The 13,604-nt window shown below is 39.5% G+C and overlaps 1 protein-coding gene across 1 annotated transcript in view; it reads right to left on the reverse strand.

The window, feature by feature from the left end:
* Positions 1-13,604, reverse strand: part of LOC143924327 (neurobeachin-like protein 1) — a 305,361-nt gene that overhangs the window by 135,042 nt on the left and 156,715 nt on the right. Inside the window, exons 13-15 of the mRNA XM_077448578.1 lie at positions 11,608-11,706; positions 9,490-10,070; positions 7,321-7,453 (exon numbers count right to left, since the gene is read on the reverse strand). Of these exons, the coding sequence (XP_077304704.1) occupies positions 7,321-7,453; positions 9,490-10,070; positions 11,608-11,706 (813 nt within the window). The remainder of the gene's footprint in view (positions 1-7,320; positions 7,454-9,489; positions 10,071-11,607; positions 11,707-13,604) is intronic.

Genomic DNA, 13,604 nt, shown 5'->3' on the forward strand with positions numbered 1-13,604 from the left:
ATTCCTGGAAGTTGAAAATATCCCAGTTCTTGCATGGCCAGTATACTCACCGGATATGTCACCCATTGAGCATGTTTGGGATGCTCTGGATCGGCGTATACGACAGCGTGTTCCAGTTCCTGTCTATATCCAGCAACTTCGCACATCCATTGAAAAAGAATGGACCAACATTCCACGGGCCACAATCAACAACCTGATCAACTCTATGCGATAGAGATGTGCTGCACTGCGTGAGGCAAATGGTGTTCACACCAGATACTGATTGGTTTTTGGACCCCCCAATGCAGTAAAATTGCACATTTTAGGGTGGACTTTTATTGTGGCCAGCCTAAGACACACCTGTGCAATAATCATGCTGTCTAATAAGCATCTTGATATACCACACCTGTGAGGTGGATGGATTATCTTGGCAAAGGACAAGTGCACAATAATACAGATTTAGACAGATTTGTGAATAATATTTGAGAGAAATAGGCCTTATGTGTACATAGAAAAAGTCGTAGATCTCTGAGTTCAGCTCATGATAAATAGGGGCAAACACAAAAGTGTTGTGTTTAAAATTTTGCTCAGTGTGTGTGTGTGTGTGTGTGTGTGTGTGTGTGTGTGTGTGTGTGTGTGTGTGTGTGTGTGTGTGTGTGTGTATATATATATATATACACACACATATATATATATATACACACACATACATACATATACACACACACACACACAAATATGGCTGTCCCATCCCATGTGCATATATATATTATCTCACAAAAGTAAGTACTCCCCTCACATTTTTGCTGATATTTTATTATATCTTTTCATGTGACAAAACTGAAGAAATTACATTTTAAGTGTACAGCTTCTATAACAGTGTAAATTTGCTGTCTACTCTAAATAACTCAACACATGCTTGGCCAGTCCTTCACCTTTACCCTTAGCTTTTTTTTTTAGCAAGGCAGTGGTCATCTTGGACGTGTGTTTGGGGTCGTTATGTTGGAATTAGAGCTGCCACGACGCGTCGACGTAATCGAGTACGTCAACTAATAAAATTCGTCGACGTGCATAAATGGCGTCGACGCGTCACGCACGTGTCATCTCGCGGGTAAATGGCCGTAATGGCGGAGGCGGCGGCGGCAGCTGCTGCTCCGGCTCCTGCTCCCGGGAATGGGGAAAAAAGTTCCAGTGCAGCACGAAAATCCAGACCACGACTTTCAAAGGTATGGGAATTCTTTAAAGTGAGGCCAGATAAAATGGTCCTTTGTTCCCTCTGCAAAACCGAACTGGCGTACCACGGCAGCACTACTGCGATGCACGAGCACCTCAGAAGAAAACATCCTGGCGCACTACGGCCTCAAACGGACGAGCCATCTTTGTAAGTACTTACTACTTACTTACTAGTATTTTGTTCATTTTGGGAGTAATTTGTGGTCAATATTTATTAATATATTTTATATGCTCATGCTGCTACTGCTAGTAAGTAAGATACATCATTATTAGTGCATGCTCAGGGGCCAGGGGTACATATTTGTTGCTGTGCTGCTTTGCTAATTTCTTTTTTTTAGTGGCCATCTCATGTTTTTTTTTTGTTTCACAATCACATTTACAAGGCACTTTTTGCACTGCAGCCCTCTTGCTGATCTGGGGATCCCTCAGGGCATGGTTTGACAACTTCCTGCAATGTATGAGCTGAGAGAAGAGATGCCATGCTTTTCTTCCAATACACAGAGCAGCAACAATATAATATTAATTTAATTGCAGACAGACATTTACTACACTACCCATACCCTCTTTTAAATATGCAGTACGAGTACATTATTAGCAGCATTGAGCATTCATGTTGGTTAAACTTGGTTCAGGTTCCTAAATGTTAATTATTATTGTGTGTCTTTTTTCTTTTCTCAGGAAGAGGCAAAGCTGTGCACAGGAGTTCTTCTTCCATAAAAAGGATGTCACTGTTTGCTCACCCCAAATGGCCATGGCATATACCAATAGCATACTCCACATGATTGTAAAAGATATGAGACCTCTTTCTATTGTAGACGGTCAAGGATTTCGTGAGATGATCAACACGTTTTACCCAGGATACACACTTCCCTCCAGGTCCCATTTCACTAAGCTGATGGAGAAGAAATATGAGGAGAATTTTGAAAGATTGAAAGCATCACTCAAAGATGTAAAATCAAAAATAGCTCTCACCACAGATGCATGGACCAGCATTGCCACAGAGGCATACTTGGGTGTCACATGCCACTTCATCAACGAAGACTGGAATCTTACATCGTACAATCTGACCACTATGCCACTTGAAGATCGGCACAGAGCTGAAAACATTGCTAACTGGGTGGAAAAAGCAGCTGAAAAGTTTGAGATATCCATGGCCAATGTAAATGTAGTTGTCCATGATAACGCTGCAAATGTTGTCGCTGCTCTGCGTATTTTGGAAGATAAGCATGGCATCTCTTCTCTCAGGTGTGCTGGTCATACATTGCAGTTAGTTGTCAACCATGCCCTGAGGGATCCCCAGATCAGCAAGACCCTGAGGGCTGCAAAGTGCCTTGTGGAACATTTAAAAAAAAGTGAGCTGGCCACTACAAAGCTTAAAGCAAAGCAGCAACAAATGGGTACCCCTGAGCATGCACTAATAAATGATGTATCCGTAAGATGGAACAGTACTTTACACATGATCAGCCGCCTGCTTGAACAGAGGTGGCCTGTGACTGCAACTCTTTCCGATCCTGATGTCACACCACAAGGGAAGCGCTTCCTAGATTTAAAACATGATCAGTGGAGCTTACTTGAGGAACTGGAACAAGTCCTGAAGCCATTTGAGTGTGCTACTGTTCTCTTGAGTGGAGAGTCCTATGTGACTGCTTCCGCTCTACCTCCTCTGGTAAAGGGCCTCCAGAAATCCATACAGAGCACAATTTGCGAGACAGCAGCAGTCAAAGCTTTCCAAAGTGTTGCTGCACAGGAGATGACATCAAGATGGGAGCGGGAAACTAAATTCAGAGATGATGGTGGAGAAAATATATGTCTTATTGCAGCAGCCCTGGACCCCAGATTCTGCAAACTAAAATTCCTGCCAGCAGAGGACAGTTTAAAAGTTCACCTCAAGGTCCAAGCTCTTGCTCTTGAAGTGAAAAGAAGATACGAGGAAGAGCAAACGCAACATCGATGTGAGGAACAACGGTCAACCAGTGCAGACATGAAATTTTCTGAGAAGAGGCAAGTGTCTCTGTTAGACACTTTGCTCGGTTCTTCAGATTCAGATGACCACCACAGTAATGGCGAGGATGACACTGGTCACATCTAGGATCAAGAAACCCACAGTGAAGTTGTGCGGAATGAGATACACATGTATTTCAGTGAGCAGGCTATTCTAAAGGAAGAAAATCCGCTGAAATGGTGGAAGGAAAATGAAAAGAGGTTTCCCATCTTGGCCATGCTGGCAAAGAGTTACTTGTCTGTGCCTGCAACATCAACCCCATCTGAAAGGCTTTTCTCAGTTGCTGGTAACATTTTGACTAAAAAAAGAGCAAGCCTAACAGCAGAGCATGTTGATATGCTAACCTTCCTCCATTGCAATGCTAAAATATAGCATTGTAATGGAGGAAGAAACACAGGGCCCCAACCTTTTGCACTTGTCATGACTGTGTTGTGTTCTTGTTGGGCTGTATTAGTGTATTTATGTTGAGATGGCTCATGGCTGCCTTCAGTGTTGTATTGGCCATATTTTTGCACAGCCAAACAGTGTTGAGCAGTGCTTTTGGTGGGCTTTGTTCCTCCTTGCTTCCTTCCTTGAAAACTGTTACCTCCTCAGTTATGTTTTACATTACAATTAAAGTAACACACCACAAAAATACTGCTCAATCAGCACTCTGACTCTACAATAACACTATATATTCAATCATCAATAATTACAATTACATAGTGTTATTGTATGTTGACCAGCATTTTTGTGGTGTTAAACAACAACACTTTAGGTCAAGAGGCATAATGCCATATAAATTCTGCCTAACACTTTGCAAAAGATGCATTCTGAAGGCATTATGTGTGGCTGAGGAGTAGCAAGGTTACCCAGCACAATGCCTTCTGAATTCATCTTTTGCAAAGTGTTAGGCAGAATTTATATGGCATTTTCATGACTCATGCCCTAAAGAGTTACGTTTTTTGGGGGAACTTGTGTTTTTGCACAGTGTTGAGCAGCAGTTCAGACTTCAGATTCAGAGCAGCAGTGCTTTTGTTGGATATGGCTCCTTCTTGAAAACTATGTTACCTCCTCAGGTATGTTTTACATTACAATTAAAGTAAGGCCGCGTACACACGGGCGGATTGTCTGCCCAACTAAGTTCGGCAGACAATCCGACAGACAGTCCATTCAAAATTAGCATGAACGGACTTGACCACACACGATGAGCAGACAGTCCGCTGAAAGCGTGCGTGATGACGTGTACAGCACGTACGACGGGACTAGAAAAACGACGTCCTATACACTGCAATGCAACCTTCGGCCGTGTAAACCCTTTCTGAGCATGCGCCATACTTAGTCCGTCCAACTTGCCTACACACGAGCGGACTGTCCACTGAAACCAAGTTTGGACGGACAAAACCAAGTTTGAACGGACTGTCTTACGGAAATTCCGTAAGACTTTGTTCGTCAGACTGTCCGCTGAAAAAGTCTGCTGAAGCCCACACACGAGCGGATTGTCCGCTGAAACACTGTTCAGCGGACTAAGTTGGGCAGACAGCCCGCCCGTGTGTACGCGGCCTAACACACCACAAAAATACTGCTCAATCAGCACTCTGACTCTACAATAACACTATGTATTCAATCATCAATGATTACAATTACATAGTGTTATTGTATGTTGACCAGCATTTTTGTGGTGTTAAACAACAACACTTTAGGTCAAGAGGCATAATGCCATATAAATTCTGCCTAACACTTTGCAAAAGATGCATTCTGATCTGAAGGCATTATGTGTGGTTGAGTAGTAAGGTAAGGTTAGTTACGTTAGTACCACACATTGTTGCACAATGCCTTCTGAATGCATCTTTTCCAAAGTTTTAGGCAGAATTTATATGGCATTTTCATGCCTCATGCCCTAAAGCGTTACCTTGTATTTTTTGGCACTTGTGTTTTTGCACACACAGTGTTGAGCAGCAGTTCAGACTCGAGCAGCAGTGCTTTTGTGGATATGGCTCCGCCTCCTTCTTGAAAACTATGTTACCTCCTCGGGTATGTTTTACATTACAATTAAAGTAACACACCACATAAATACTGCTCAATCAGCACTCTCTACAATAATGTATTTAATTCAATCAATGATGATTTCAATTACAATACATAGTGTTATTGTATGTTGACCAGCATTTTTGTGGTGTTAAACAACAACACTTTAGGTCAAGAGGCATAATGCCATATAAATTCTGCCTAACACTTTGCAAAAGATGCATTCTGAAGGCATTATGTGTGGTTGAGTAGTAAGGTAACACACAATGCCTTCAGAATGCATCTTTTGCAAAGTGTTAGGCAGAATTTATATGGAATTTTCATGCCTCATGCCCTAAAGCTTTTTATTTTTGGGCACTTTATTTTGGTATATTATTATTATTGGTATATTATGTCTTTCATGTGTTTTGTACACACTACACAGTGTTGAGCATGAGCAGCAGTGCAGAGCAGCAGTGCAGAGCAGCAGTGCTTTTGTAGCATTTTTATATGGCATTTTTTTTAATGCTTCAGGCTCTGAATTAATGGCAATGGCATAACCATTATTCGTGCCTGATGCTAAAGTGTTGTTTACATTTTATTTTTGGCACTTTTTTATACTGTAACGACTTTACCACATTGAAGTACTTTTTGGAAACAATTTAATAAAAGTTGAAATATTATATTTAGAAGTTGTACGTATCATTTTTTTGTAAAGTTATCCAAAGGATTATTATCTAATCACAAAAAGAACACACTAGATTAATTTAAAAATAAAATAAAAAAATAATCGGATAGTCGTTGACTAATCGAAAAAATAATCGATAGATTAGTCGACAGACAAATTAATCGTTAGTTGCAGCTCTAGTTGGAATACTGCCCTGTAGTCCAGTCTCCGAAGGAAAGAGATCATGCTCTGCTTCAGTATGTCACAGTACATGTTGGCATTCATGGTTCCCTCAATGAACTGTAGCTCCTCAGCGCCGGCAGCACTCATGCAGCCCCAGACATGACACTCCCACCACCATGCCTGACTGTAGGCAGGACACTTGGCTTTGTACTCCTCACCTGGTTGCCGCCACACAGGCTTGACACCATATGAACCAAATAAGTTTATCTTGGTCTCATCACACCACAGAATATGGTTCTTGTAATCCATGTCCTTAGTCTGCTTGTCTTCAGCAAACTGTTTGCAGGCTTTCTTGTGCATCATCTTTAGAAGAGGCTTCCTGCTTGGACGACAGCCATGCAGACCAATTTGATGCAGTGTGCAGTGTATGGTCTGAGCACTGATAGAATGACCCCTCATCCCCCCTTCAACCTCTGGAACAATGCTGGCAACATTTATACATCTATTTTTCAAAGACAACCTCTGGATAAGACTCTGAGCATGTGCACTCAACTTGTTTGGTTGACCATGGCGAGCCCTGTTCTGAGTGGAACCTGTCCTGTTAAACCGCTGTATGGTCTTGGCCACCGTGCTGCAGCTCAGTTTCAGGGTCTTGGCAATCTTTATTACCTAGGCCATCTTTATGTAGAGCAACAATTCTTTTTTTTAGATCCTCAGAGAGTTCTTTGCCATGAGATGCCATGTTGAACTTCCAGTGACCAGTAAGAGTGATAACACCAAATTTAACACACCTGCTCCCCATTCACACCTGAGACCTTGTAACACTAACGAGTCACAAATGGCTAATAGGGCCCATGGAAATTTTCACTTAGGGGTGTACTCGCTTTTGTTACCAGCCGTTTAGACATTACTGGCTGTGTTTTGCGATATTTTGAGGCGACAGCAAATTTACACTGTTTTGTACACTCACTACTTTACACTGTAGCAAAGTATAATTTCTTCAGTGTTGTCACATGAAAAGATAGAATAAAATATTTACAAAGATGTTAGGGGTGTACACACTTTTGTAAGATACTGTAACTTCCTATGATACATAGAAACAAGGTTTTAAAAAGCACTGATATTTTTACATTAAGCTAATCTCTTTTATTGTACACGTATACCTAAAAATGCTATGAAATTACTATACATTCTGTTTAAACAAATGAATGTAATGTAGGCTCTATGTTGACCTTTTATCTACAGCTGATGTGTAGTAAACTGTACTTACCCACAAAGAATCACAGAAGCAGTGATCAGGCAATATAACAGTTGTGTACTCCTTTTTAGTGCATACTGCAACAACCAGGAATCCAGAGGATGTGATAAAGGCTTCAAACCCCATACCACTGCTGGTAAAGAAGCTGCAATCAAAGAAAATCAGTCAATGAAAGAGAGACTAGCTGTAAAGCAAAATCTTATTGCAAGTATTCATTAACTGAATTCTGAAACCAAAAACACTGCTTTTGAGTGTCACTTGGTAACACTGAAGGTCACTAGTCAAATGATGCTCATAGACAAGAAAATAAAATCTTAAAACCCCAGCTTCATCATCTATTACCAAAATGAATGTCAGCTACCATAGCACATTCTAATAAAATAAGTATAAGTAATGAGTATGTGAAGAAAAAAGTTTGATTTTTAATTGTGAACAGAGTGAGGGGATTAGACCCCCTGCCAAGTTTTTATTGCTGTCTGTATCCCCACTGGGGAAATTTGCCTATGCTTTTGTCCTATTAACCACGGTCACCGAGACAAAAAGGGAAAATTCTAAAATATTTGACTTGGTATGACAGCAAGTGGTGGGGGCAAATCTTATAATAGGGACAAACGTTCTCGTGACGGCTGTCTAAGGTGGAGGTTCCCCTAAATTTGGGAAGATTTCCTCTCACTTCCAGTTTGCGTCCCTAGGAAAATTGGCAGGGGATTTAACCACTCAGTAAAATAGTTTTGGAAACACTATACTCGCCTATCCTTTACACCCATGAAAGGTGCCATCTTGGCCTCTAGATCTGCAGTGGCCATGGTGTTGCACATGTGACCAGCTATGACACCATCCATGTAAAGGCCTGAAGGTTCAGTTGATACAAGAACACTGGCAAACCTTGAGGCTTCGCGCACACTGGGGCTTTTAAAAAAATCTATTCTCCTTGCAGAAGAAAAGCAGCTTAAAAAAACATGCATAAGAAGATGCATTTAGGAGCATCAAGAGCTTGGGCATTTCTTTCATAGGGCAGAATATTAACTTATTTTGGGAATTAAAATGAAAAAAAGCACAAGCGCTAAACGCACTTAGTGCTTCGGAGTGTTTAGAAGCATCAGTCTATTTATGCTCAAAACTCCTCTCTTGAATGTGACTTTGGTGGGGGGGGGGGGGGGGGGGGGTTCTTACATGTAAACAACTATAGTGTGTATGGACTCATAGGCCAAAATGGAGGCAGAGAAATAAAAAGTTCATACGCCAGTAAAAGCAGCATTTTTCAGCTCAAGTGTGCATGAGGCTTTACAGCCATCACTAGTGGCATGCTTTGAATGTAACATGCTATCAGAAACTGTTACATCAGTGGGTTTCGTTTTACTTTTAAGTTGTTACATTTTAAGGCTAAACAGTTCATAGGCATAGTAACCTCAAATGTATAATTTGTCTACTTGTTTTAATAGGTCACTCTACCCAAAACTGATATTTCAATACTGATGTTATCTTTGCATTTGAATTCCCAGGCATACATACCTTCTTCTCTACCTGATGTTTGCTACAGGAGGAGCTGAAGCAGACAAAAATCAGTGGAGATGTCCACATCTTGCAGTCAGAAACAACAAGAGCATTTAACTTTTAGAGTATGCAAACTATCAAAGTAGCCAGTGTCTGACTTCAGCATAAAACTAAAATATCACTTTTGGTGGATAAAGCTAGTCAATAAGAAGGATTTATCTGATCATGCCGTAAAATGTATCTACAAGTTCAGGGAATAGTGACCTTCTTTAATTCCACCAACTTCCAACCATATTAATAATTACACCATGATCTAAAACAAACATGTATGTCCATATATGTTTACTATGTGCCACTAATATTTCATATTATAAATGTAAGTTACATGCACTCTACATCCTGTGTGTCAATAATATTTTATATTAAAAATGTTAGTTAAATGAATTCTACATCTTGTGTGTCGCTAATATTTTATATTATCCATGTTCGTTACATGCCCTCTACATTTTAGAATATGGCAATTCTTTCATAAGCAATGTCCTTTTTACCTACTCTATTCCAGGCTGCTTTGTTTGTAATCATTCATTCTTTACAAAAATCAGGAAGAATAACACCATGTAACATTTGTCATAGAAAGTAATGCAAAGTTTTGACTGACTTTGTGTTTATATTGTCCAGATACACTACCTATATAGCTGCTTTCTTTTCATGCCACTGCTGGAAATTCCAAAGGTGGATTGGTCTTGGTCTAAACAAAACCAGGCAGTAAAAGTGAATGCAGAGCCAGGCCATTTCTGAATGGTGGGTATAGCAATTCCCGATGAACTATGGGACAAATTAAAGTACTGCAAGGCACTCTCAAGTCCCTGTTTACGGGCAATAGTGAGCATGGCTCGGGTGACAGGAACAACATAAGGGTGGCCCTTTTTGGGTTCACTTGTCCTCAGCATAGCAGTAAGATGAAACAGTTCCTCCGAGCTCATTGACTGGCTGCCCAATGACCCCAAAAGACTGATTAAGTTTTCCGCACAGATTCGGTGCAAGGAATAGTGAGCAGTGAGTGTCTCAATAATCCGAATGACCATGCTGGCATTGACACACATAGTCCGACTCTGCTTATTTATACAGCAAATCCTTTTTAACCAGTCTGAGATGAAGTTCTGTAGATCATGAGACCCAATTTCTGGTAGCCACTGTATAAGAAGGAGCAAAGGCTGGACATTGCTGATGCCAAAAATCCCAACGGAAGCATGTTCACCTTCCACAGCCTGAAGATTGAGAAAGAACAAACAGGTCAGCAGAGTGGAAGATTAATAAACGCATGCAGTATAGACCTAACATCATCTGTTTGAAGAGGACATAGAAGTGGAAAAGGGTAGCAAGCATATATTAACCTGTGTTACAAGATGCCTCTTATATGAAATGCAGTTTAAATTTTCTTCGGCCAAATGGAATTCTTCATTTTTCACTATTTAATAAATACACAGCTAAATACACATGTGGTACAAGGTGGTTTTGGCAACATTAATACCAAGCACCAGTGCACTAGAACCAAATCCTCTTAGGCAATCACAACAGCTGGAAACAATCTGCCACCCCAAGTAGAAGAGAATCATTTATGTGTTAAAACCAGCACTTAGACAAATGGTATTCTCAGATTTGTCCATGAAGTGTGCCCTCATTGATCTGTATGTCCAATAAAACAAATTTCTCTGAATCCTAAATGTCTCTCGTTGTCTTGAATTTTATTATGGAATTCCAATCTCCAGGATAACCAATCTCCAAAAGAAAAATCAAAAAAACTATATAGTGCAGTATGTTCCACTCCAAAAATGATCAAAATACCAATAAATGTGCTCACATTTAAAGAAGTGTGTTACAATAACCGTTTGGTCTGCTCATATGACACCTTTGTATGTACTCTTAGGCTGGGTTCACACATATGAGGCCACGGTTTCATTTCAGGAGTCTGGTGTGGTTCTGTTCACTGGTTCAGGTGCGATTCAGATGCAAATTTTTACCTGCAAGCACAGGACCCTTTTTAAAACCACACCACGGCAGCCCCACAGCTGCATTGTGAAGGCTGCCGGTTCACATAGTATGCGATTTGGATGCAGTTTAAAATGCATTAAATTTGCATCTATGTGGACCGAGCCTAACCCTCCAACTTTAAAAGCGAGCTTTCTATTTAACGCTACTGAATTATCTTTACTCCCTTGTGACCTCTCAATATTGTGCCCTTAGAAAAAATCCCCCTCACTCACTCCAAAGTGGGTATTGGAGGATACCAAAAAAGCAAAATACTCATAGGGGGTTATTTACGAAAGGCAAATCCACTTTGCACTGCAAGTGCACTTGAAAGTGCAGTCACTCTAAATCTAAGGGGTAGATCTGAAATGAGTGGAAGCTCTGCTGATTTTATCATCCAATCATGTGCAAGCTAAAATGCTGTTTTTTATTTTTCTTGCATTACCCCCTCGGATCTACAGCGACTTTACTTCCAAGTGCACTTGCAGTGCAAAGCAAATTTTCCTTTAGTAAATAACCCCCATAGTGTTATACCGCAAGAGATGCTCCAAATAAAAAAGAAAGGGGGTTATAGCTGGCTTGTCGATGACTCTTTTGCTTGCTGATGCAGAGTTTCTCCTGAAGGCAGCAGTATAACCTATTGTCTATGAAATACTGCTGACCCTGTGTCCCTACGCACAATAAAGAATAAACCTTTATGTATTTTTTATTTTGTTACAAAAAGCACTTGCTTAACAAAAAGACATGTCCAAGAAAGAAAAAAACGAATTCGATTACCATGTTAAGAAGCTCTTCAAGTAGCATTCGAGATGGATGTCCAAGAGATTTCAGCACCTCAAGTAAATGAGTGTAACCAATTCTTTCCTTAAATACTTCCTAAAACAAAAAGCATTCAATAAAACAATAATACACATTTTGTACTAAAACACATACATATATAAGTAGGTTACAGCATTAACACATGTGTTAAACTATTTTTTCTTTGTTTTGGATAGAATGTCAAAGAATTGGGACCTTTTACTGTTGTGACTTCCACAGATTTTCTCTCATTTCCTGTCTGGTAAAATGATTGCCAGCAGGACAGGAAGTGATGATAACCTACTCTTATCAGAGCACTGAATAGCAGTAAAATTCAAACAAGGTTCTAATCTTTTCCCACTCTAACCAAGACTAGAAAACACTTTTTGGTTTGAAATATACTTTAAGAGACTTTAAGTAACCCCTTCCAATTTGCAAAGTTTTAGACTTTTTTGAATTATATAATTAATACACAATATAGTGACCATAATGATAAAGGAGAGTTTCACTAGAAACATGCAAATTGAAAAAAAAAAGCACTTTTGAAATCTGTGTGTCTTTACCCTCTTAATGCCTGAAGGTAGAACAAATCCTAATACATTTTGCAGCTTTGTCATGTGTTAGAACTGTTCATATCACTTCTCAAGATAAATTGGACCTTCATTTGGTGGTAAATGTAACTAGATATTTTGCTGACTTTTTCTAATCAAAGAAAAACACCCCATGTTAGTATAGCATATTTCTTGCCATTACCCAATACCAAGGAAAAAACCCTAATACATTCTCTTGATGTTCATGGGGATACCATATATGTGTACATTAGTTGATGTTTGTTCCCAAGAAATAATAGTTTGCGTTTTGCTTATTTTAAAAATCCTACATAAAACACACTGTCACTAAATATTAAAAAGTTCTTATTATCCTACATAATAAACATATTCTGCATTTGAACCAGACCCTCCCACTAACCTGGATTAAGCCATAATCTAGCTATTTTTTATTATTAAATCGGGAGTAAACCCAGTTTAAAAAAACACTTACATTCCCGGCATGCCGGAAATGCTAACTTTCACATTGGTTGTGCTCTCAACCAAACTTTCAAACCATCCAATGTCTGGTTTCATAACTGATCACATGTGCAGCATTATGGCAGTTGAAGAATCATTAGAGGCCAAGATGGCAGCTTCCTTGACTGAAAACGATAGAAGGGTTTACTTCCACTTTAAGTATTATTTTTTTTACAGACGTTTATGTTTACATTCTTCTGCCCTTGATTAGAATGTATCTTTTTCTCCATTCAGAAGGAGAACGAGTACAGGGACAGGTATTACTGACTCCTTATTGTGATAGCTAATCACAAGCAATCACAGCAAATTACAGCAGGTCCTTCCAGTTAAATTATTAGTATGAGACCTGGAGCTGTTGAAAACAAATTGGTCTCTGTGTGCTATGAAGTATAAGTCCACCGTAAAAACGCCAGTGCTCAAATAAGTGGCACCTCGACAGAAGGCTAATTTCCACAAAGCCGTGTGTATGTGTTACAATGGCGGCAACAGGTTAATAATCAAGCAAGCATGAACATATTGAATATAAAATATGATCCTTATATAGCTCTTCCTCCTCTGAATGTCATAGCGGAGCAGAACTGAACCCGGTAAAAAAAAAGATAAAAAATAATAATCTTAACTCCCTGTGTGGAGTAGGGACTTATTTTTGTAAATTCTACATAAACTGTACAAACCAAAATGATGTGAGAGATCCTGGACTGCAAATAAATGTTTTTCACATCAAAAGGAAATAAAAGGTTTTCGAGCCCCAGCTTTTTACTCTGTTAAATCAGAGGTTTTTTTTATTTATTTTTTTTAACATACACAATCTTTGTTTTACTATGGTACTACTGTACAACACCAAAAAAAATTCCAATTGTTGCTTAAAGTGTACTATACATACACAATCATTTGGCAGTAATTATTTCA

Source organism: Lithobates pipiens, unplaced genomic scaffold (assembly GCF_037356315.1).
Source record: "Lithobates pipiens isolate NorthernLeopardFrog02 unplaced genomic scaffold, aLitPip1_a1.2 Scaffold_22, whole genome shotgun sequence".
Taxonomy (NCBI): Eukaryota; Metazoa; Chordata; class Amphibia; order Anura; family Ranidae; genus Lithobates; species Lithobates pipiens.